The sequence below is a fragment of the Lygodium microphyllum genome, chromosome 22, assembly GCF_053477565.2.
Source record: "Lygodium microphyllum isolate KBCC chromosome 22, Lygodium_microphyllum_v1.1.10, whole genome shotgun sequence".
NCBI classification, from domain to species: domain Eukaryota; kingdom Viridiplantae; phylum Streptophyta; class Polypodiopsida; order Schizaeales; family Lygodiaceae; genus Lygodium; species Lygodium microphyllum.
In genome coordinates, this window is record NC_141156.1 from 36,520,321 (window position 1) to 36,543,711 (window position 23,391).

A 23,391-nucleotide genomic window follows, 5' to 3' on the forward strand; every position below is an offset into this window, starting at 1 on the left:
GACTGTCTCGTGTTCAGATATATGGATTCCATTTCCCGTGCATACATCTGAGTTCTCATCTGTATCGTGTTCTTTTCTTTTCTCTTTTTGTCTTGTGTTTCAGTAGTTTATTTCAGCACATGTTTATGCTTCCACCGCTGCTCCACTTCTGACATGGTATCAGTTTTCAGGATTTGTGTTTCTGCTGTGTTTTCTTGCTGATTTCAGGACTGTTTAGTACCCCTGCTGATCTGACGATTGCTGTTGCAGCCAGGCAACCTGTTTTGGGGCTGTTTTCAGCCTGCGTTTTTTGCAGTTTTGCCATCGCCTGCTGCCTCCGCACCCTCTGCTGCCTACGCACCCTCTGCTGCCTGCGTTTTTCATCTGCAGCTGCTGGCGACAGTTTTCTACCTGTTTTTCTCCAGTTTACAGCCTGCGTTTTGCTGATTCAGCATCTCTCGTGGCTGGGTGACTGTTACTTCAGGCCGTTTTTACTGTTTTTGGCAGTTTTTGACTGATTTTTTGACTTTCTGCAGCAGATTTTGTCTTCTATTGATCAGATTTTGGGTTCTATTGCATGTGAACTCTCATTTTCTGTAGTCTGTGCTTGTGTTTTGGCTGTGTTTCCTCTCTAAATTCCATCTCTTCTCTACTTCTCTTCTTCTCCTCTCCATATGGCTCCTCCGTGCACTTTCCCTGATGATAAGTTGCATGAGACATCCTTGAGATTACAGGGGCAGCTTCCGGCACATTATGGAGGTGAGGCTTATGTAGCTTCAGAGAGGGGTGACGGGAAGAAGAAGTCGAAGGCCCAGTGTTACCACTGTGGCAAGAAGGGACATTTGCGGAAGGACTGCAAGAAGTTAGCGGCTTCCAGGAAGAAGGAGCAGAAGACGAAGCGGGATGCTGACTCTACCGATGAGTCCTCTCCTTCATCAGACTCCGACTCCGATCCTCCAACCAAGGTGAAGTCCAAGGCGCGGAAGGGATCCTCTTCTTTGGATCGCGGGAAGGGCTTGGTGGCCCCTTCCTCGGTTGCTTTCTAGTGGTGGTGATGAGGTCATCCCTCACGACTCTCTTGTGCCAGAGAGGGAGTGTGAGCGGGTGTTCAGATGGGGCAGCCGCGCCTCATCTATACTTTTATACAGGTGCACAGGTTCCAGAGAGGGACGTCCTTGACGCATCGACTTCAGTCTGGCGGAATCAAATCCTAGAGCTGGGATTGACATCCAGGTTCATGCTGAGCTGGTTATCTGACAGAGAGCGGGAGGCTTTCGTCTGGAGCTCATATGAGGGGACACTTTGGCGGTCTGGCCAAAGGCGGGGAATCCATGGTCACCTATGTTCAGAGGCATTTTTGACAGGATGGTCTTGTATGCTACTGCGAGACATTGGTGATGGACACAGAGACATGCTATGATCTTCTCTATTTTCAGGTGTTTGGTACGATCGACATCGACATCAGGTTCTCTCCGAGGCACCTTGGTGGTGGCTTGATCACCCACTGCTTGGGTATCCATGGTTCTACTTGGTGGTTCTATGTTGTATAGTTTCTGATCCCTTTTCATTGTACTATTGTATTGTATCAGATCACTCATGATCTGAGAGAGGGTGTTAGCAGAGTATTTGTCAGCTCATGTGTGAGTCTGAGCTTGATCTGGGCTGGGCATTTTTATTAGGTATTTTAGGTATTTTTCTGGTGTGGCATTTTATGCCAGTGAAGCATTTTTATGCACCAATCGGCCAGCTTTAATGCTGTCCGACCAGCATTATTGCTCCCCACTTTTTCAGCCTATTTATACTCAGTGGCTCCTCCTCAGTCAGTCACTTCATCTTCACCATCTGCAGACTCTATGAGAGAGGAGCCAGTGCCAGTGCCCACGCAGCCAGTGACTCACTGTTGTATGCGACTGTCTCGTGTTCAGATATATGGATTCCATTTCCCGTGCATGCATCTGAGTTCTCATCTGTATCGTGTTCTTTTCTTTTCTCTTTTTGTCTTGTGTTTCAGCAGTTTATTTTAGCACATGTTTATGCTTCCACCGCTGCTCCACTTCTGACAATCGGGGCAGATTGTTTAGTAAAATTTTGGGACTTTTGCCGAAATTTGAGAATTTTGGCAAAATTGATGTTTGAAGTGTACATTGGGAACATTGCTGAAGCGTAAGTAGTGAGATTTATCTCCACTCTTGAGTTTTTGAAGAATTTGCAGAGAATTTTGGTGTTTTTTTGTGTACCAGAAGTTGACTTGGTCACATATGTATGCAGTACACATGTTGGGCAGCTCCCATTGAGTTGATATATTTCTTAATAGTCATGTTGCAGCAGTCTTTGTGATCACTTGCAGATCTGGGATTGTTGCAGATGTATTTTTGGTGATATTGCCAAAGTGGGAGTCACGTGGCAGTGATGTATGCTTAGATTATATGCTGAAATTTTAGTTATATTGTGGAAAGTCATCAGTTCTACTGCTGTACATGTACTTGGACTGAATCTTGCTCTTGTTGTCTGAAAATTTGGGCTGATATTAGCTGAACATTCAGCTCATTGTTTGCTGTCATAAATTGCAGCATTGATCTTTGGGCACATTGCTGAAAAATGGCTGCAAATGCTTGAAGCAACAGTGACACTAAATCCCTTCTTGAAATCAAGAGGTTTGATGGCATTGGCTTTGACTTGTGGAAGGACAGGACGCAAGGCATTTTGTTTCTGAAGGATTGTGATGATGCTCTTTTGGAAGTCAAGCCTGCAACTAAGAGACAGATGAAGATTGGGCTAGACTCAACAAGAAGGCCATTGCATACATTAAAATGGCTGTATCTGATGATGTACTTATAGACATTAAGCGTCTTGATATAGCTTATGACATTAAGCGTCTTGATATAGCTTATGCCATATGGAAAAAGTTAATGGACACTTGTGAAAATACAACTCTAGTAACTCAAGTGCATCTCATGTGCAAGCTTGTAAACATGGAGTTGGATGAGTCTAAGTCAACATTGGAGCATTTGAGTGCTTTCTAGGGATTTTGAGCCAATTGTTGCAGGACTTTGGTTTGTAGCCTTTTAATAATAAATCGAAGGCTGTTTTCTTATTGATAACTTTGCATGATAGCAGTCTATGGTTGTTTCATTGAGCAACAACCTTGCTTTAATCTTCGATGGCGTTAGGGGCTCTATTCTCAATAAGGAGATTAGAAGAAAGTCAAGTAGAGAAAGCAGTGGTTCAGCCTATCATCTAAGAGGCAGGTCAGAAAAGAGGAGTAATGCAAGAAATAAAGGCAAAAGTAGGAGTAAAAGCAAGGTCAAACAACAGGATGTTACTTGCTATCAATGTGGACGTAAAGGGCATAAAAAGGCTAATTAAAAGAAGTTGCAAAGGTAAATGTCGCATCTAGTGTGGTCATTGAAGAGCTCTCTGACACTAGAGAGATACTTGTTGTGGCCTCATGTAATAATGTAGATGTTATGGTAGTAGCAAGTGATATGCAGCTAATATGTACATCACTAAAAAGGGGGTAATTGATGCCTTACTTTCAGCTCATGATGGGCTGTCTCAATCAGGGATAGTGGACAGCGATGTCTCTTTTCATGTTACTCTCTTTGGAGTCATTTTTTGAATACATTGCAGGTTGCCTAGGCAAGGTTTACTTGGGCAACAATTATGCATGTGACATAGAGAGTGTAGGTACCATTCACTTGGCCCTTGAAAATGGTCAAGAGCTGATTTTGCAAGATGTCAGCTATGTACTTGGCATAAAGAAAAGTCTACTATCAGTTGGGCAGCTTGATGCAAGAGGGTATTTTACTACGTTTTGTGGTGGATCTTGGAAGTTCCACAAGGACTCTATGCTGATTGTTAAAGGCAACAAAAGGGGGACTTTGTATTATTTGCATTGTAAATCATTACCTAGCAAATTTTTGACTATGGCTGAAGTTCATTCATAGATGGAACTTTGGTACAAAAGACATGGCCATATGAGCCAAAAAGCTCTTCAGGTTCTCTTCTCTTTAGGGAGATTTGATGTAAAAGGATTTGGTCTTAACTTTTATAATGATTGCATATATGGAAACATGTAAAGTCTCCTTATTACTTTGGTGTCGTTAAGAATTCCAATGCTCTTAACTTAGTACATTCTGATGTATGCACTATGTCTATTAATTCACATGGGGATGGCACAATACTTTGTCACTTTTATTGATGATTTCAATAGAAAGTCATGGGTATATGTATTAAAGAGCAAAAAGGAAGTGTTGGATGCTTTAAAAGGTTTCATGCTTTTGTTACCACACAGAAAGGGCTTAAGTTAAAAGCTATAAGAACGGATAATGGGGGTGAGTATGTTTCAAATGAATTAAAAAAATTTTGTGAGATGGATGGCATTAAGAGGGAGTTGACAACCCCTTACAATCTTGCATTAAATGGTGTAGCTAAAAGATATAATCACACACTTTGTGAGAGAGTCAGATGCATGCTATCCATAGCTAATCTCCCGCAGTAGTTTTGGGGAGAGGCTCTTAAAATTGCAGTTCATGTGTGTAATTGCTCTCCCAATTGTGCATTGGAAAATCACATTCTTGAAGAGGTTTGGTTAAGCAAACCTACTTCATGTGATCGCTTGCATGTCTTTGGTTGTGATACCTTTGTGCATATTCTTGTAAATCAGAGGACTAAACTAGACATGATATCCATCAAGGGCATCTTCATGGGATATGGAGATGAGGGAGAGATGGAATATAGATTTTGGTTTTCTCAAGATAGGAAGATAGTATGCAACCAAGATGTAGTATTTAATGAGGCAAAGTTGCTGAAAAGGGCTACACATGGTCACCTTGACAAAAAGAAGGTCAAATTTTAGCATGAACAGCCAGCCATTCAACAATCACCAACTGAAGATTCTATTTCTTTTGATGTTGAAAATGAGTAGCAACCTATTATGCTACAGCTAGAAGATAATGGACAGCAAATAGATGCACATGATGGAATAGGACAGCAAGAAGAACACGCTGAAAACAGGTTACAGCAGCAAGAAAATGTTGAAAATTAGCCACTAGGTAATGGTGTGCACATACCTGAGGATGCAAATCCATTGCCTATCAATATAGATCATTCGGTAAGAAGGTCTATACGTATCAAAAGGCAGCCACAGAGGTTTCAGCCATCTTTGGATTGCATTTTATTGATTGATGAAGGTGAGCCTCTGCCATTTAAAAAGGCAGTCATGTGAAAATAAGAGAAAGTGGAAGTTTGCTATGTAGGAAGAGATGAAGTCTTTATATGCGAATAACACATAGAAGCTTGTACCTTTGCTCAAGGATAGGAAAGTTATTCTTAATAAATGGGTTTTATAAGGTGAATGTATTGATGGGAAGCCCAAATACAAGGCACGTTTGGTTGCTAAGGGTTATACACAGAAGGAAGGCATAGACTTCCAGGAGGTTTTTTCGCCGGTGGTGAAGATGATTATGCTCCGTGTTTTATTTTGCTCTCACTCCATCCTTGGATTTAGAGTTGGATCAGATGGATGTGAAGACTGCTTTTCTTCATGGTGACTTGGATGAAGAGCTGTACATGAAATAGCCCGAAGGTTTTTGTAACCGGCCTGTTCACTGGGAAGGGCGGTAGTGTACAACCAAAATATATAAATGCTTTCACCCAATTCACAGTCGCCCACTTTACCTGAACTTAAAGACACAGAATCAAGAAGAAAAACAGGAAGCTAGAATGCTCCTGTTGCCACACAGACACCCTGTTGGCCCCTATGTCAGGTGCCCCTTGCGGTATTTCTTTATTTTTAAAAAGAGAGAAAGTACAATGGGCTGTTTTTCACCTATTCTGGGTGAAATTTGGCAGCATAACAGTACAATTACTGACCCAAATCAAGTTGACCAGGAGGGGAAACTCTGCCCAAGTTTGAAACTTCTGGTTGGAGTGCAGAATTGACCATTTCAGGCCACTGTAATTAGTGGTTCAGACCTGTTTTGAAACCTATTTACAACTCGTATTGTTCCCTGTACTGTTCTCCAACATCTGTGCCAAGTGCCCCTTGATTTTGACATCAACTGGGCTCTGAAATAACCTCTGAAGAGTCCAAAAACAGAACTGATTTAGTGCCGTTTCAGACACTTGCTTGGTGAGGTTACCACCCTCACCTGTTCCTGCTTGGGAGCAGCAAACAACTGATCCTGTTCTTGGAGAAAGGAGGCTCTTGCCTCATGCAAAAACAGCATATTCCCACACAACTGTACATGAATCAGCAGAAAGGCCCTCAACTGAGGCATATCCATAACTGCCAAAGAGAAAGTAGGGAGCAAGCTCAACCCTCTGTGCATCATAGACAAGGTAGACCAGCTCTCAATAGCTCTCCATCTGCAGCTATCCATCACAAATGAGCCCCTTCTAGCCCAAAAACTGCATGCCAGCCCTCTTTAAAGAGGTAAGTGCACACATTTGTGCCAAGTGGCAGCACTGTAAGATATTTCCCGTTCTAGCCTTCCGGTCTAAAATTCTCCATGCTCGGTGCAGAATTTGACCTCGGCACAGACTAGAGGATTGATCCTCGTGCAAAAACGAAGATAATGACGCGAACAGATTCTGGGATCCAAAAATAGTAACTCCCTATATTTTAGGAGTTGCTTCCATTGCATCCCCACTAGTCTTCTGACCATCTTTGCAGACTATGGCTACATCGAAATTGGTAATGTGGCTCAACTGAAAGTGAATTTCCACTGATGACCCCACATGGACTAATCTCTTGGAGATTTGTCCATCTTCACTTTGAACTAGTCTCTTCCAGGCTAGTTCTTCAGCACACTTGTCCATATACACTTTCACAAGTCTCTTCTAGGCTTGTCAATCTACAGTGCCATCAGTCTCTTCTAGACTTGTACTGGACCTTAATTGTCCAGTCTTGACTCACTGGACATTCCTGTCCGTTTCACATACTGGCCATGCAACTCAGGCGTTTAGATTTCAAGAGGGATCCTTCCAAAAAGAAAACCCAAATAAAGTAGTAATAAAGAAATCAACAAAAAGATAATAGTTGTCACAGTCTTGGGTGACAGTTTTGCTATTCTAGGGAAAGAGCATTTAGTTTCTAAGCTAAAATGCGGCTTATATGGGCTGAAGCAAGCCTCCGACAGTGGTATAAAAAGTTTGATACTTTTATACTCAGCCATGTATTCAAATACAACCATACAGATCATTGCTTATACACTAAAAAGACTGATGATGGAAGCCTTATCGTGCTGGTTTTATATGTGGATGACATGTTGATTGCAAGAAAGCATAAAAGTACTTTGCATGCTCTTAAAAGGCAGCTGAGTTCAGCCTTCTCAATGAAAGATTTGGGAGTAGCTGAACACATTTTGGGCATGCGCATTAAAAGAGAAAGAGAGCAATACATGTTTCTCTCACAAGACAAGTACATCGACAAAGTACTTGATAGATTTAATATGGCTGATGCTAATGCTCTTGGTGTGGCCTTACCGCTATATACAAAGCTTAGTAAATCTGATTGCCCAAAATATACTGCAACTGCTACTATTATGAACGGCATACTTTATGCATTAGCTTGTGGTTCTTTGATGTACGCCATGGTTGCAACTCGTCCTGACATTGCTTATGCAATGGGAGTTGTTAGTAGATTCATGTCTAACCCTGGAAAACCATATTGTAAAGTAGTGAAATGTATCTTTAGATACTTAAAAGGTATACAAGACAAGTGTATATGCTATGGAAAGGGTACACTAGAGTTGTAGGGATTCTGTGATTCAAACATGGTAGGAGATCTTGACACTAAAAATCTACCAGTGGTGTGTCTTTACTTTGGTTGGTGGGGCTATTTCTTGGTGTTCAAGGTTGCAAAAAATTGTAGCACTGAGTACTACAAAAGTTGAATATATTTCAGCCATAGAAGCTTCTAAGGAAGTTGTTTGGCTTGGTCGTTTGGTCAAGAATTTTGGTCTTTCTTCACATACTCTAGTGCTTGGTTGTGATAGCTAGAGTGCAATATATGTGACTAAGAATGCCGTGTTTCATGCATGTATCAAAGACATAGATGTTTAGTATCACTTCATTAGACAGGTCTTGGATGATGGTCTTGTTACATTGACTAAGGTCAAAACCCAAGATAACGCTATAGATATTCTCAATAAAAGCCTTGCAAAGACTCAGTATGAGCATTACATTCGACTAGTGGGAGTTGGATAGCTTAAAGGTACCACTTTGGGCCTTTAAGTGGGAGGTTGTTGGATGTAAAGTCCCTTTGGGTGTAAACTTCCATTAACTCCTGTGTGTATAAACTTACGGGTGTGAACACACCCTTTATTTGGACCCTAACATATAAGTATATTTTTAACTCTTTATGTACCTTGGAACATACTGGTATACTCACATTCGATTACCTCACTTTCAGCTCTCAGCTCTATTCTTGCTCATTCTTGTCTCACACTCCATAGCACTGTGGCACAACAAACCCTTGAATTAACTAGGATCCTTGACTCCATATCATTTTAGGACAACGGTGTCACGGGGATGTGAAATTTTGAGATGCTTTAATCTTGCTAGTAACATTTGATTAAATCATTAATTAAATGTACAAGGTTGTTTAGCACATGTGATGCACATGGCAGTTATTTCATGGGAATGGGCCAAGGACCCCGACGATGCAATGGGTGCTAAAGGCAAAAGTTGTGTTAAGTTATGCCAACTGGGTTTTGGTGGTCAGTTGGTGCCAGGTTGGACCCTAGGACAATTATTTGGCCATTAAGTGTCAGTGGTGACACTAGGGATTAGCATTAATTAATTAATTAATGCTAGTCTAAGGGTCAACAGAGGTTGGGAACCACTCCAAGTTGCAAGTGGCCTAGCCAATTTCATTACAGATGGGTATGTTTAATTTTGGGTAGGGTCAAAAGGGCTGAAATTAATTTTCAGAATTAATTAATTCTGAAAAATTAATTTAATGGCTGAAAATGCATTAGGAAGGCTGCCACTTGGCAAAACTTTCCCATGCAACTAGGGAGAAGGCTGTTGGAGGGTGGTGGAAGTGGAATTGCAGCTGTTCGGAGCTTGGTAGAGGGAGAGGAGGTGATCAAATTTGACTGTGAGAGGCGGCGACGATTGATCGCGCGTCGCGATGAGACAGAGGGCAGCAGGATTTCTCTTCCGCCTCAAGAGAGGCGGCAGTAGAAGAGGAGGGCTCGGTAGCTGAGCTGGAGTTTTACCCCCCTTTTGAAGCTGTTGGTGCCATCAGATTTGTCATCAGAGCTACGAATCGAAATATACATTTCAGCTGATTTTCTCTCTCTCTACAGCATTCTCTCATCTCCTCCAGTCTATGCTCAAGCATTCTCAGTAATTCTCAGTCATTGGTAGCAAAGTACAGCCAAATTTGGTGGACAGCAGAGAGTTTACTGCTGTAAACCCTAAATTACAGCAGTAATTAGGGTTTAGCAACCACCTTGGGACCCGTGTCATCAGTGAAAGGCATTGTACACTGAAATCAGCACCGGAAATTCGTGGAATTGTGAGGATTTCAGATGCCAGCCCATCTATTGTGAATTTGGGGCAGCATTTGACCAGTTGGGATTCCATTAGAGCAAGTCCTAGGTGAAAATCAAGGGGCAATTTGCCCGAATGCTTTGCTGATTATTGAAATAGTAATGGGCTTTTGAATAAGCCAAGGAGATCGTGAAATCTCGGCTTGTAATTTATCCATCAACAATTGAAATTAACGAAATACCGAAAGGGGCGCCAATTTTGGGGCCAACAGGGTGTCCACTGTCCAAGTTTATGAAGGTAAGTGAGCATTTCAGTTTATGTTCATTTGCTAATTGCTGTAATTAAGTGCTTAATCAGGTTAAACCACCCTATCCGAGAAGAAAGACTGGTTTCATTGTTCCATTGCTGGGATAATCACTCAATCTCTTGATTTGGTGAGCCTGAGACACCTGATTGCAAGCCAAAGCTTTGTGCTAGTGCTGATTTTTGTGCTCAGCTGAGAAATAACAGCAACATGTCTTCATACAGTGAGATGGAATCAAGGAGTGATGATGCCTCTTAGTATAGACATTCTCATGGGAATGAAGGAAATGCAATGCCTAATCTTGGACAAGGCTCTCATGATGGACAACAAGCTGAAAATGTTGCTGTTGGGCAAGATGCAGGGCCTTCAAGCCGTTATGAGGTAGATGACCAGCAAAGTGAAGAGGAATTTGATGACCAGTTCAAGAATCGGATGAGGACAGCAGCAAATATCTTTGCTGAATTGGCAAAGGATCCTCAGTTCACCCGATTTTTGAATGCTCCGAAGAAGGATAGCAAGGGCAAGAAGAAGAAGTCAACTTCTACACCTTCGGGACAGCAAGGTGCACCGAAGGTAGTGCCAAATCCTTCACTTGAAGCTCCTAAAGAGGCCAATGAAGCTAAACAGTTGGTACCTATGGGGCAAGGAATGCAAATGCAAGGCCATTATGGAAGTGTCAATCCAATGGATTTTGGACAGCTAGGTATGCATGCTATGATGGGGCAGCCAAGATACTTTGGTGGTAGTATGATTTTTCATGCAATGGTTGGCCAAGGGCCGCATACGGGAATGCATGGCACAAATCCCTATGGTATGCAGCAGCCAATGCATGGTGTGCAAGGCCCATTGTATTCGGGTATGGCTGTAAATGTGCAAAACCCTATGTATGGTAGCATTGGCTTGATGCCTGGGGCGCAAAGTGGAATGTTTGGGAATACATTTGCACCCCCGAATGCTTATGGGGCTCAAGGAATGACTGCTTGTCATCCAAATGCTTCATTTGGGCTTGATCATGATGTAAATACAGCATCTGCACCCTTTTTGCAGCAGCCAGTGTATGACAACTTGACTCCCAAAGGGGAAGCAAAGGACTATGATGATGGAGGAAAAGCAGTGAAGCTTGAGTCCTTCAGTGGTGCACAAGATAGGCTGAAAGCTTTGACCTTCATTCAGCAGTTTGATGCAGCCTATTCAGGGGGAAACTTCACCGAATCCTCTAAGATTCGAAAGGCAGTCACTTTCTTGAAGGGGAATGCATTGCAGTGGTGGTCCACGCTCTTGATGCAAGGTAGAGCACCGTCAACATGGGTACAATTCAAGCTTATGTTTGCATCGAATTGGTTGACTAGTACCTTTGAGGTGGACATCATGACAGCTTGGAACAAGCTTGATGCAAAGGAATGCAAGAATTTAGAGCAATACAATAAGAAGTTTTGGGATGCATTGCTGCCCGTCACTTCTTATCATGCCGTACCCCTTCATGAGCAAGTGGAAATATATGTGTGTGGGCTGCCCAAAGGAATTAGGGATTTTTGCATAAAATCCACCGTGTCTAGCATGTCTCAGCTCATAGAGATTGCTGCTACAGCCGATGCTTTGCTGCGTGGAAAGGATTCGGGCTTCCAAGAGAGCGGGGAGAAGTCGAATAAAAAGTTGTTTAAGGCTGAGAAAAGGGACATATCTGAAAACCAGCCTGAAAATAGGCCAAAACAGCAAAGAAAGGGCTCGAAAACATTGGCACAACGTAGGGAATTGATGGTTGCAAATAAATGCTTTATTTGTGAATAGAAGGATCATATTGCAAAGAATTGTCCCAATAGGCAGCAAGCTGCAAAATCAGAAAATCAGGGAGATCCTAAGGGTAAAAGACCCAAAACATCAGTGGGATTGGTGCCCGATGTTGTTAGTGATCAACCCAATGATGATGCTACTGAGTTATGTAGAGCATGGGGCAAAATTAGGGATCAGTATGCATTGATTTTCTTTGATAATGTTGCAGGAGCCAACTTCATCTCTACTGACATGGCAGCCCGTCTAGGCATCAAAGAGGATGAGATGGGAGCCATGGGGGAAGTTGGAATGGCATGTAAGGGTCATGCAGAACCTGTCACACCACTCATTAGAAAGCTTTGGTTACACATACAGGGATATGTGGACAGCGAAGAGTTTTACATCGCTTCACTTGAGGATTGTGATGTGTTGCTTGGTATGCCATGGCATGCACCGTATGCATGTAGTGATTGATTCATATGCAAAAGAGATCACTATTTAACATAAGGGAAAGACACTCACACTTGATGTAAAGTTGAAAGGGGAACCTGTCATTGTTGTATCTGCAGCTGCTATTTCTAAAGTAATGAAAAATCATCTTTCAGCGTATTTAGTTTTTGCTAAGGATAAGGATGATAGTGAGAATGTTGGGAATATGTCTAAATTAGAGAAGGATCGTCATTTCTGAAAATGTATGCTGATTGCTTCTCTCAGTCACTTCTAGGGCAGCTACCACCTGAAAGACCTGAAGATCATGGCATAGACCTTATTCCTGGAAGTAGCCCTCCTAATAAACCACCCTATAGAGTCAGTGCAGCCCAACAGGAGGAGATTATGAGTTAGGTAAATGAGCTGTTAGAAAAAGGGCTGATTCAGCCTAGCTCGTCTCCTTTCTGTTCTCCAGTGCTTTTGGTGCAGAAAAAGAATGGTTCATGGCGTATGTGCATTGACTATCATGCTCTGAACAAGATTACGATAAAAACTGCTTTCCGATCCCTCGGATCGATGATGTTATGGATAGATTGCAAGGGGCAGCAATATTCAGCCGTATAGATTTGAAAAGTGGGTATCATCAGATACGCATTAGACCGGAGGATATGCCTAAGACAGCTTTCAGGACATATTTTGGGTTATATGAATTTCTTGTCATGCCTTTTGGACTTACGAATGCTCCTGCCGCTTTTAATCGGATGATGGATGGCATCTTTCGGCCACATAGAGCATTTGTGGATACTTTCTTTGATGACATGATTGTCTATTCAAAGAATGAGACGGAGCATAGAAAGCACTTGGACATTGTTTTCAATGAGCTACGTAAGCATAGGCTGGTTATCAATGACAAGAAGAGTGAATTCTTTTTGCATAAAATCCACTTCTTGGGACATATTGTATCGGCTGATGATATTTGTATGGACCTTGCTAAGGTTTAGGACTTGAAGCAGATGGATCTGATGCATTATTCGAGGCCTTAGTTATGTCATCATTGCGGTTGATACTTGAATAGGTTTTAGACTTGATTCATAGTTTCAAGGAGAATCTTGCAGAAGTTGAAAGAACAGTACGGGAGTCTTAGTAATCATGAACCGGGTCCAAAACATGTGGATGCTCTATGTCGTACTGTAATCCTTATTTAACAATTGGTGGCCAATTATGGAATCCCCACAATTTAGATGGAGTATGTAACAAACCTTTTGTATATCAATTATTACCAATGCATACTGGCTCAATGATTCCAAATCTATTTGATGCTCATGTACTTTGAAAGGTGATTTGTATTATTTAAGTATTTCAAGATATGATTAAATGTTTATCTTTCTATTTAAGGGTGGCGAATGATCAGAATGCTCTATAATTATACTTGGGTCGTCATTGATGAGATGCCTAAAAGAAATTAAAAGTTTTAGTCGGGCGGTCAGATTGACCAAAAAGCTTAGATGACCAAGACTTTTACACTCAGATAGTCACTTTGACTAGAAACCTATGTAATGAGTGGTTTTAGAAAGTGAAACTAGATGCTCATGATTGAAGAAACAAACCATGAATCAGTGAACCTATATAATGAAGCTCTTCAAAAGCTAAATTTGGCAACTTCTTAAATTTAGGAGGTTACTATTTTTAGAAGTTGCTCAAATGGAAATTTTGTTCACGTCAAAGGCTTTGGAATTTTGTAAGGAACAATTTTTTCTTCAGTAGTTATCTCAAATTCTTAACCATTTGAGAGATTTTTAGAGTTGAAGGTTTGGAAGCTTCTTTCTCTAGAAAAGTGACATGTGGCATCTAAAAGAAGACATATGTCATTTTGAAGAGACAAGTATTCCTACACGAGACAAGTGACCCTACACTTGTCATTTTCAGCAAGCACTTATGATTTGTAACCTCTACTTTTCACTTTTGAGCATCCAAGCCCCACACCTATATATTGAAGGACTCTCTCTTGGTTTGAAACAAGCTCTCGTGCTGAAATTTCAGGCGCATGCTTTGTACTCTCTTATCTATCTTTCATCCAAGAAACACTTTCTACTTAGCTTGATCTAATTCAAGCACTAAAGAATAGAATCAACTTGTTGCCCAGAGTTTACAAAAATTAGGGTTTCAAAATCCTAGTTTTTAGAATTGTAACAAATTAGCCCTTTTGTATATGGTTCGAGCACTTGGTGCCCGTGGTTTTGTTTCAATAAATTCTTGAAAAAGGGGAGGAGCCGATTTTCCTCTCAATGTGGTTTCAACTGTTCTCTCTCTCTCTCTCTCTCTCTCTCTCTCTCTCTCTATCTATCTTGTAATTTTTCATGGTGATAATTGATCAAGTTGGTTAAGTTCAAAGTATTGTCATTCTCACGTTCTTTCTCGCACTTACAAAGCATACGTGAAAGATGTTTAATGAAGTTCTTTTAGATGGTGGATCCTCAGTTAATATTCTTCTAGAAGCAGTCTATCTATCTCATAAATGTTCAGAGTTGGCTCTAGCTCCATTTTAGGTGAAGATGGCTGATCAGCAAAGATTACAACCATTAGGCATTTTGAGGAATTAGTTAATCTGGGTTGCTAGTTTGAAATTCAAGGTGAGTTTTGTAGTGTCGCATATGGATGAGGATGCTTATCAAATGTTGCTTGAAAGACTGTGGTTTAAGTTTGCCAGGATGAAACAAGATTGGGATTTAGGATTTGTGATTATTGTGCATGGTAAAAAGGGGATTAAAATTTGTACTCAAGGCAAGATGCTGGTCAAGCCTAGCTGTTGGTTTGTAGTGGCCCAAACAATTAATTTAGCTCCTGGAGTTGAGGATGATGAGGAAGATCTTTTTCTCCAAGCTAATTCTATAGTAGTTCTGAAATAGATGTGGAAAATATAGTATAAGAATACTCCGCTGTTTTTGATGTGTAGGATTTACTTATTATAACAAACATTTTGGAAATAGATCCAAACCTTCAGAATTCTGTCCTTCAGGCATAGCATGTTCAGGATAAGACAACAGAGCAATTTCAAACTACTCAAGAACATAAGGAAGTGGTCGCAGAGGCACAATTTGAACATACAATGTGGCACTCAGTCCGCATTATAGAAAATGAAGTGGAAGAAGTGGATTTGGGTTTTGCTGATGTCCTTAAATGTATTAAGGTTTACATTTTTGTTGGTTTTGAATTTAAGAAAGAGCTATTGGCATTGTGCAGGAAAATTGCAAATATTTTTTGGGAGTATATTGATATGCAGGGCTTTGACCCTCTGATTTGTCAGCATTGGATCAATTTGCAAAAGGATGGCAAACCTGTTATGTAGCGTCGTTACAGGATGAATCCTAATTATGCAAAATAGGTCAAGGAGGAACTTGATAAATTGCTGTAGATTGGATTTATTAAGCCTATTAATGAGGTTACTTGGTTGCCTACAATTGTTGTGGTTTCAAAAAGAACAAGAAAATTCGTGTATGTGTGGATTATTGGAATCGACTATGGCCATCTTACCTTCCCTTATTCGTGTATGAGAGAGATACAAGGTGTGGAAAGTCCAACAGTCACAATGTATGATTGACCTTCCCTTATTCAATAGTTACTAAAAGAACAAAGAACAAAGTGATAGTAATGGACATTCACCACCTACAGTGCACATGTGTGTGGTCATGGTGTGTATAGTAAATACAGGCAACATAGGCATAAGTGTGTTTACTCCCAATAACCTGTAACTTAAATGCGAATGCGTCTGTAGTGAGGAGAGAATAAGAAAAAAGTGACAAAGTACAAATGTACATAAAAGTACAACAGGAGGAGGAATAGACATTATCTCATCCTATGCCCATCATTTTTCTAAGGAAGGCAAAATGTTCCACTAAGAGACTTTTAGTAAGTAGATATGTAGGATTCTCGTCAGTTGAGATCTTGACAAGCTCAATAGACTTGTCCTTTACTACCTCTCCAATGAAATGATAGCGCACCTCAATGTGCTTTGTTTTTGCATGGAAGACTGGATTCTAGGCCAATTGAATAGCACTCATAGAATCCGAATGCAGGGTAGGAGTACTAGTAATACCAAGGTTTGTCACCAAATGGCCTAACCATAAGGCTTCTTTGCAATCCTTAGTGGATGCAATATACTCTTAGTACTAGATAAGATCGTGCATTTTTGCACCTTGAACATCCAAGAAACAACACCTCCAGTAAAAGTGAAGACATATCTAGATGGGAACTTTCTACTATCTGCATGCCTTGCATAGTTGAAATCAGTGTAAGCCATGATTATAGTGTCCTCTCCACCATAGCAAATGCACATATTTGTAGTGCCTTTCAAGTATCTTGTGATACCCTTCACGGTGTCACAATGTTGTTGGCTAGGTGTAGTCATATAGTGTGCTACAATTTCCTCTTAGTACTAGATAAGATCGTGCATTTTTGTACCTTGGACACCCAAGAAACAACACCTCCAGTAAAAGTTAAGACATATCCAGATGGGAACTTTCTACTATTTGCATGCCTTGCATAGTTGAAATTAGTGTAACCCATGACTGCAGTGTCCTCTCCACCATAGCAAATGCACATATTTGCAATGCCTTTCAAGTATCTCATGATACCCTTCACGGTATCACAATGTTGTTGGCTAGGTGTAGTTATATAGTATGCTACAATTCCCATGGCAAAAGCCATGTCAGGGCGAGTAGCTATCATGGCAGACATTAAACTGCTAATTGCAGATACATAAGGGATCTTGGCTATCTCGGCCTTGTGCTCATGTGAATCTCTCTTGATGTAATCATGGCAGCGACTTCTACCTTGCTCTTTCAGTTGGGTTGCTTTATCCATATTTTCATCTATCATCATGGTTCTTGGCCCACATGAAGATCGACATTAGGCTCCTCTTACTCATTTGGCCTCGATATCCAGGGTTGAGAGGGGGTTCCTACCGTTTCTTGGTATTCTATAGGATTCGGCACTTGCCTTCGACATCGGTCTCCCTTCCTTGTTGTACCTTCCCTTTGCATTGCATGATCGCCATCATCTTTGTATAAGGGCTCTTGAGCAAGCGAATAATTTTCTCACGAGGGACATTGTCCAAGTGGCACCTACTGCATGTGCATTCTCATCATGTAGCATTGCTCTATACATCTCATTGTGCAAAGCATACCTAGGTGGACCTTGAGTTGTCTCCGCAACCGGTTCCTTATCACCATATCACCATATTTTTTCACCCCTTTCACTCGTCATCGACACTCTTGAGTAGTTAGGTTACCTTGTTTGTTTTGTGATGTATTGGATCTAACCATTTCTTTTCATTCTCCCCACGGGGCATAGTCACTTGAAAGGCCAAAAACCATATCTTCTCCACCAAAATTATTTAAAAAAAATAATATGGTTCCATCTGTCTTTATAGGTCTTGGTAGGCCAATGGGAAGCTAACGAGCGCCCTTTGTTCAATGCCTTGGCCTCTATGGGGTGATCATTTGGGCTCCCTTGGTAAGATAACCATCGCCTTTATAGTCTTGGTAGGCCATTGGGTAGTTGATGTGTACCCTTTGTCCAATGCCCTGGCTACTTTAGGGTGGGACGCTTGGGGGTAAAAATGGGCTTGAGCTTTTCTTACAATCTCTTTCTGGTCCAAATTTGGTCTTGAGAGGGGGTGTTAAGCTAAAAATTTATTCTATATTAATTAGCTCTTTAAAACAGCCCCAAAACATGTAAATGATTAAAAGTGTCATCAAATAGCGAGCGATTCTAGAGAGTTTGTGTGTCCACATGTATAACCCTAATCTGGGAGGATCCTTTTGCATCTATAAATAGATAGGCTGCCCATTATTCAGATCCATCCTTGTCTTGCAGGTTTCGGCCATCAGCCCTCTTCCACTAGTTGTCTAGCCCCTAACGATTGTTACTACGTGGTCTGTGTTGTGGCCTAGTCTCCCACTATTGTTGGTGATCAGTTGCCATCATCTTTAGCGGGTCATTCTTTGTTTTCAGCACTTTTCTTCATTAGCCTTTGCTCCAATTGGTGGTTACTATGCTCGAGATTTGTCTCCATTGGACAGCACACATCGACACCTACTCCCACAAGAGCCACTGGTGGCTGTTGGAGAGCTTTGCCCTTAAGCATTCTGTACATTCTCTCTTTCATTTACAGTATTGGTTCATTCATTTCAGAGTTCTCTTTCTTCTTTGCTTGTGTTTGTGTTTTGTATTTAGGGTTTGCATTTATTGCATTACTATTTGAGTTGGCGTTTTAGTCGTGTTCGTACATTTTGTGTCTTCTTAGTGCAAACCCTGGCATATCTTCACATGAGGTGGCATCTTTTATTTATGAAAAGAGGATGGAGATGTGACTTGTACACCATCTCGGGCACAATCCTTTTTGGGTATGAGAGGGGTTGTTGAGCCACTAATATTAGGGTTTGCAGTCACTCATAAATATGGTGCATTAATCTCTAATCTAGTCTTCTTAAAACAGCCCCAGAGAGCAATTAATACAAAATTATGGAAAATCGTATTTTTGATAGTAGGATAAATGCACCTGCAATCCTCTATCAATAGGGATCTTGTGTTTGTGCATCTTCCAGCCTCTCATTCCAGCTAGCTAATCTCAGCACTCTCGGTCTATCGCTATTGTCCACGTGCCACACCCCTTTTGGAGGATATCGTTAGTTTATGGAGCCTTCCTGAAGTGCTGCCCTGTTGTCTACAGCTTCTTTCCAGCTAGGTGGCTTGTTTTGGAGAGCCTCCTCAGTCTCAGCACCTTCATTACCGTCTTGCCTTGTTGCCTATCCCTATCTGCTGCCTGGAAACCTGTTCCAGCACTCTCAGCAGTTGCGTTTACTGCAGTCCTAGCAGCTGTACCTGCCTTTATAGTAAGGACTGTCTGCCCTGCTGGTCCAGTTTTCGGTTGCTTACATCATCACCTTCGTTGGGAGATCTGTGTTTTGTTGCCATACATCTGCCTATGCTGCCTACTGCTCACTTAGTCATCGTCTGACACATCCAGACTGCTTAGTCATCATTTGCCACATGCCCAGGAGATCTACATTTTTCTGCCTTGCCACTGTTTACATTGCCTACTGCTCATTCAGTGATCATTTGATACATCCAGAATTCTGTGTTTCGGCCCTCCAGATCAGTTCAAGTATGACACCCTACGATACACGCTCTAGAGACCTCTGCCTCAGCCCTGGAGACAAGGAGATTCGGAGCCCCTAGCCCTATGATTGTATCCTCTTCGTTTTGATTATCATGCATTATTATTCTTTAGTTTGCGCCCTTCATGTTGTTTTACACTCTTGCATTTTTGTGTTTGCCATACCATTTCTTTACACGGAGCATGTCACTACTGTATGGGTAGGGCTGCACTTTTAATGTTGAGTAACTTTTGGTGGCTTTTGATTAGCTCTCTACAGGATATGAGTTTGGAATAGCATCCATGGGCACAACAATTATGGAAGTCAAAGATCCCCTTTCAAGACAATTTTTGTTTGGAGAGTTCTTACTAGTGGCCGCTCTACTATTGACATGGTGCATTGATTCAAGATTGCTAATGGTCGTCGTGTCTTTTGTACTACATAGATGGAGGATATATCTCATCATTATGTTTCTTACTTGGTTGGTAGACAATTTTGGGATGTTTGGATATCAGTAACATTGCTAAGAACTAGTGATTGAGCATGGATCTTGGGATGATTACCCCAAATTGACACACTGCAACCACAAATTCTTGTTTGTTTCAGTTCTCATGTTGGATTGGGCTTTAGTATGTCTGGCACTAGAAATGGTTTAAGTATTTGGCTCTTACTTTTAGAATTCATGGCTAGATTGGTCATTGTGTTAGGTGGCTTCTATGATATTGGCAGGTAGTGTTATCTGTGATGTGCTGCTCCATGGTTAGAACTTATTTGCACGACTTCAATCACTGTTCATGGGCATCTTTGCTGAACACTCTAGGTTCAAGGGATTTAACAAGTTTCATTTTCTTCCTAGTAGCCATGTGTCTTTTTTTTGGTCTCTAGTTGTGCATGTGGCCACTAGCTGTGTTGCTTCTTTTCTCTTTTAGCTATGCATATGGCTTTTGCATGCTGGCTTGATGACCTGTTGTTATCATTGTTTAATTCACGAAGCACTTTTTTTTGTGGGGGTGAGAGAGAGAGAGAGAGAGAGAGAGAGAGAGAGAGAGAGAGAGAGAGATTTTACGAAAAAAAAAAGAGAGAGAGAGAGATTATTCACGATGGCATAGAGCCATTCTGCATCTCATGCTCTAGGCATCTTGTAATCATGTAATCTTGGTACTTTTTGCGTAATTAATTCAATTACCTATTACGAAAAAAAAGAGAGAGCGATAGCTCATTAGAGAGGTTAATGGCTACTGTACTGCAGGAGTTCTTGTAAGTGTCCTTCGGATCGTTTCAAGAGCTGTGATGCCTCAAACACAGGCTGGCATTGAAGCAAGTGCTTATCTTTACTTTATTGTTAGTATCGTCATAATGATTGCATGTGTCATTAGCTATAATCTGGTTGGAAAATTACCTGTTATGCGCTATTATAGCAAGCTGAAAACTTCTACACTGGAATCTGTCTCCCTTTTGGGTAATGGCAGTTCTGATCAAGAGAAGGATGACTCCAAGGTTGAGCAATTTTCAGGACCAGATGACACAGGAAATACTCATGGTATCTCCTACATGCACGTGTGGAAGAAAATTCAAGGCTTTGCAATATCTGTAGCGCTCATATATGTGGTCACTTTATCAATATTCCCAGGCCACATCACTGAAGACCTCCATTCATCTGTCTTTGGTGACTGGTATGCTGTGTTATTGACCTTGTGCTACAATCTCTTTGATCTTGTTGGCAAGGTTCTTCCTGGAGTCTTTATGACAGAGAACAAATTTATCGCTATAGGGGGTTGTGTGGCAAGGCTTCTCTTCTATCCTTTATTCTATTTATGCTTACATGGACCGAGTTTCTTTCAGACAGATACTGTAGTGATGCTATCGACTTGTCTCTTAGGTCTGACTAATGGCTATTTTACCACCATTGTGATGATTCTTGCCCCAAAGAGTGTTCCTTTGGAAGAAGCTGAAGTGGCAGGGTTTGTCATGGTTGTGTGCTTACTTCTTGGGCTTGCTGGGGGCTCCATTTTGGAGTGGATATGGGTCTTGTAATTGCGAAGGATCAGAGACTGACATACAAGATGGCATCAAAATCTTTCAATTGGGATTTGCTTTGTATAAAGAATCAGAGGTGTAATTTGTCAACCTCTCAATTCTTACCACCTGCTCAAAATGATCATAGTTTAACTGAATTACAAGTCAGAAAACTGGTATTATATATTATTTTTATTGAATATAGCACGCAGAATCAGGGGTTCACTTTGCAAGTCTCTTTGGGTAGTTGGTTTATTATTTGCAGTAGTAGGTTTGTGCTGCTTTCTTGCGGCGCTTTTTCATATAAAATAAATGGGGATGTATATAGGTCCCCGTTCAATCTTTAAAATATACTTCACAATGTCCATTTTGTTGAGGTTGAATCTTTTGCTAACCCAAGACAGAAATTCCCTTTCAAGTTTGAGGGAAAAAGATAAAGATCCTCCAATGTAGAGGCGCCAACATTGCGTAGATTTATTATTATTATTTGCCGGGGGGGGGGGGGGGGGTGTGCCGGGGGGGGCATATAGATTCCCTAGAGATGCCGGACAAGCTGATATAAACTAGATCGATATCAGTTTTGCATGTTCAAAAAAGGTGTACTCATTGGGCATCAACTTTGTAAACTTCATTGACACATGGGTTTCTTTTTTTACAAAACTTTTGAATCCAATTTTCTTTTCTTTTCTACTTTTTGTAATGGGGCTTTCCAACTTTATGGTGGCTCTCATTTGCTTGCTTTGCATTACAAGTTTTAGGAAAATGTTTTTCACTATTAACTACTACACATTTTGTCCAATGACGTACTTCAACTTGCCTTACAAGAGTTTATCATACAATATTGCCTTAGGTTTCATTTTTATTTATGTGTGGTGCGGTTTACAAGCAACGATTTACATAACTTGCACCTTGTGCTGGTTTTTTTGGGACATGAAATGATTGTGTTAGTTGAATATTAGTGCTTACATTGATGCTTGTAATCAAGGGGTGACCAAACCTTTGACCATGGATTTTACAAGTGGTCCCACTACAACATCCACCTTGGTGACCAGCAAAGTGGAGCCATAATCAACTTCTTACATCATACATCATACAAGGTGCCACAATATTGTCTGTGAGAATGGGACCTATGACCTTGAGTTTGTTACACCATTTCACTATTGCTTGTGAGAATGGAACCCATGACCTTAAGTTTGTCACACCATTTCACTACCACTTGAGCTACTAGTTCTTGGTTGGGTCATGTTACTTTTAATTACTTTTAGAAGCACTAATATCTTTTGGTGGTGAATGAATTTTGAGCCTGTGTTTGTGTGCAAGGGTTCGTGAGCTCAAACCTTGGTGGATGCATCACTAATGCCCCTAGCTTGTTAAGGGTTTACATGTCCATTTGTGGATTTCTTTGGTATGCACATTAAACTTTTCTTGTTATATTGAGTTGTCAATTGGCTACCATTTGCACATGCCTACATGGAATGCTACATGGTATAGATTGGCCTAAGTGGGCTAGTGTTATTAGTTTATTATTAATATTGATACAAGTAAATTGTAGTTTTGGTTTGGCATTAAGGACATCATATTTCGAGTTTGGGATATCTTGTTTGTTAGATTGTGGAGTATCCAATGAATTGGATTTAATGGACTTGTGAATAGCACTATCTTTATGGCGTCCATCAAATCTAATTTTTGGGATTGACTATTTGGGTGATTCATGTACTTGTTATAGGTGTAAGGGACCATGTGGTGAGTTGATGTTGCCTTAGTAATGTCATTATTCCACAGGTCTAGGGGCTCATATGAAGGTTAACCATACCTTAACAGAAATGTTGTTTTCTATCTCAATAGCGCTTTATTATACAATAATTAGTTAAATGGTAAGAAGAGGTCTCACAAAGATAAGTAAGATTTTCGAAAAGGCCTCACAATCCTTGTCACTTTTGGTCTCACAAACCTAATTGAATTTTAGTATGGTTGTCTATAAAACTACTGCAAATGAATGTTTAAATGTAGGAAAAAGACCAAAAAATAAAGCTTCCACATCCAGGGATACCAGGGTAGCAATTGGGATATACAATGCAACTAGTAGTGCAAGATAGAGCATAAACCATCAAGGTACCAAACACTATCTTTGACCCAAAGATGTCAGACATAAATGCAATCCCAAGAAAAATAGTAGCATATATGTAAGCCAACCGCGCAGAAGAGATCTCTAGACCCACCAATCTATAACTA

General features: G+C 40.9%; 1 protein-coding gene across 1 annotated transcript in view; it reads left to right on the top strand.

Annotated features, from left to right (window-relative positions):
* The window catches only part of ENT1 (equilibrative nucleotide transporter 1), a 43,704-nt gene extending 22,317 nt beyond the window's left edge, over positions 1-21,387 (top strand). Inside the window, exon 2 of the mRNA XM_087662427.1 lies at positions 20,393-21,387. Within this exon, the coding sequence (XP_087518553.1) occupies positions 20,393-21,177 (785 nt within the window). The 3' untranslated portion in view covers positions 21,178-21,387. The remainder of the gene's footprint in view (positions 1-20,392) is intronic.
* Positions 21,388-23,391: the final 2,004 nt, after the last annotated feature.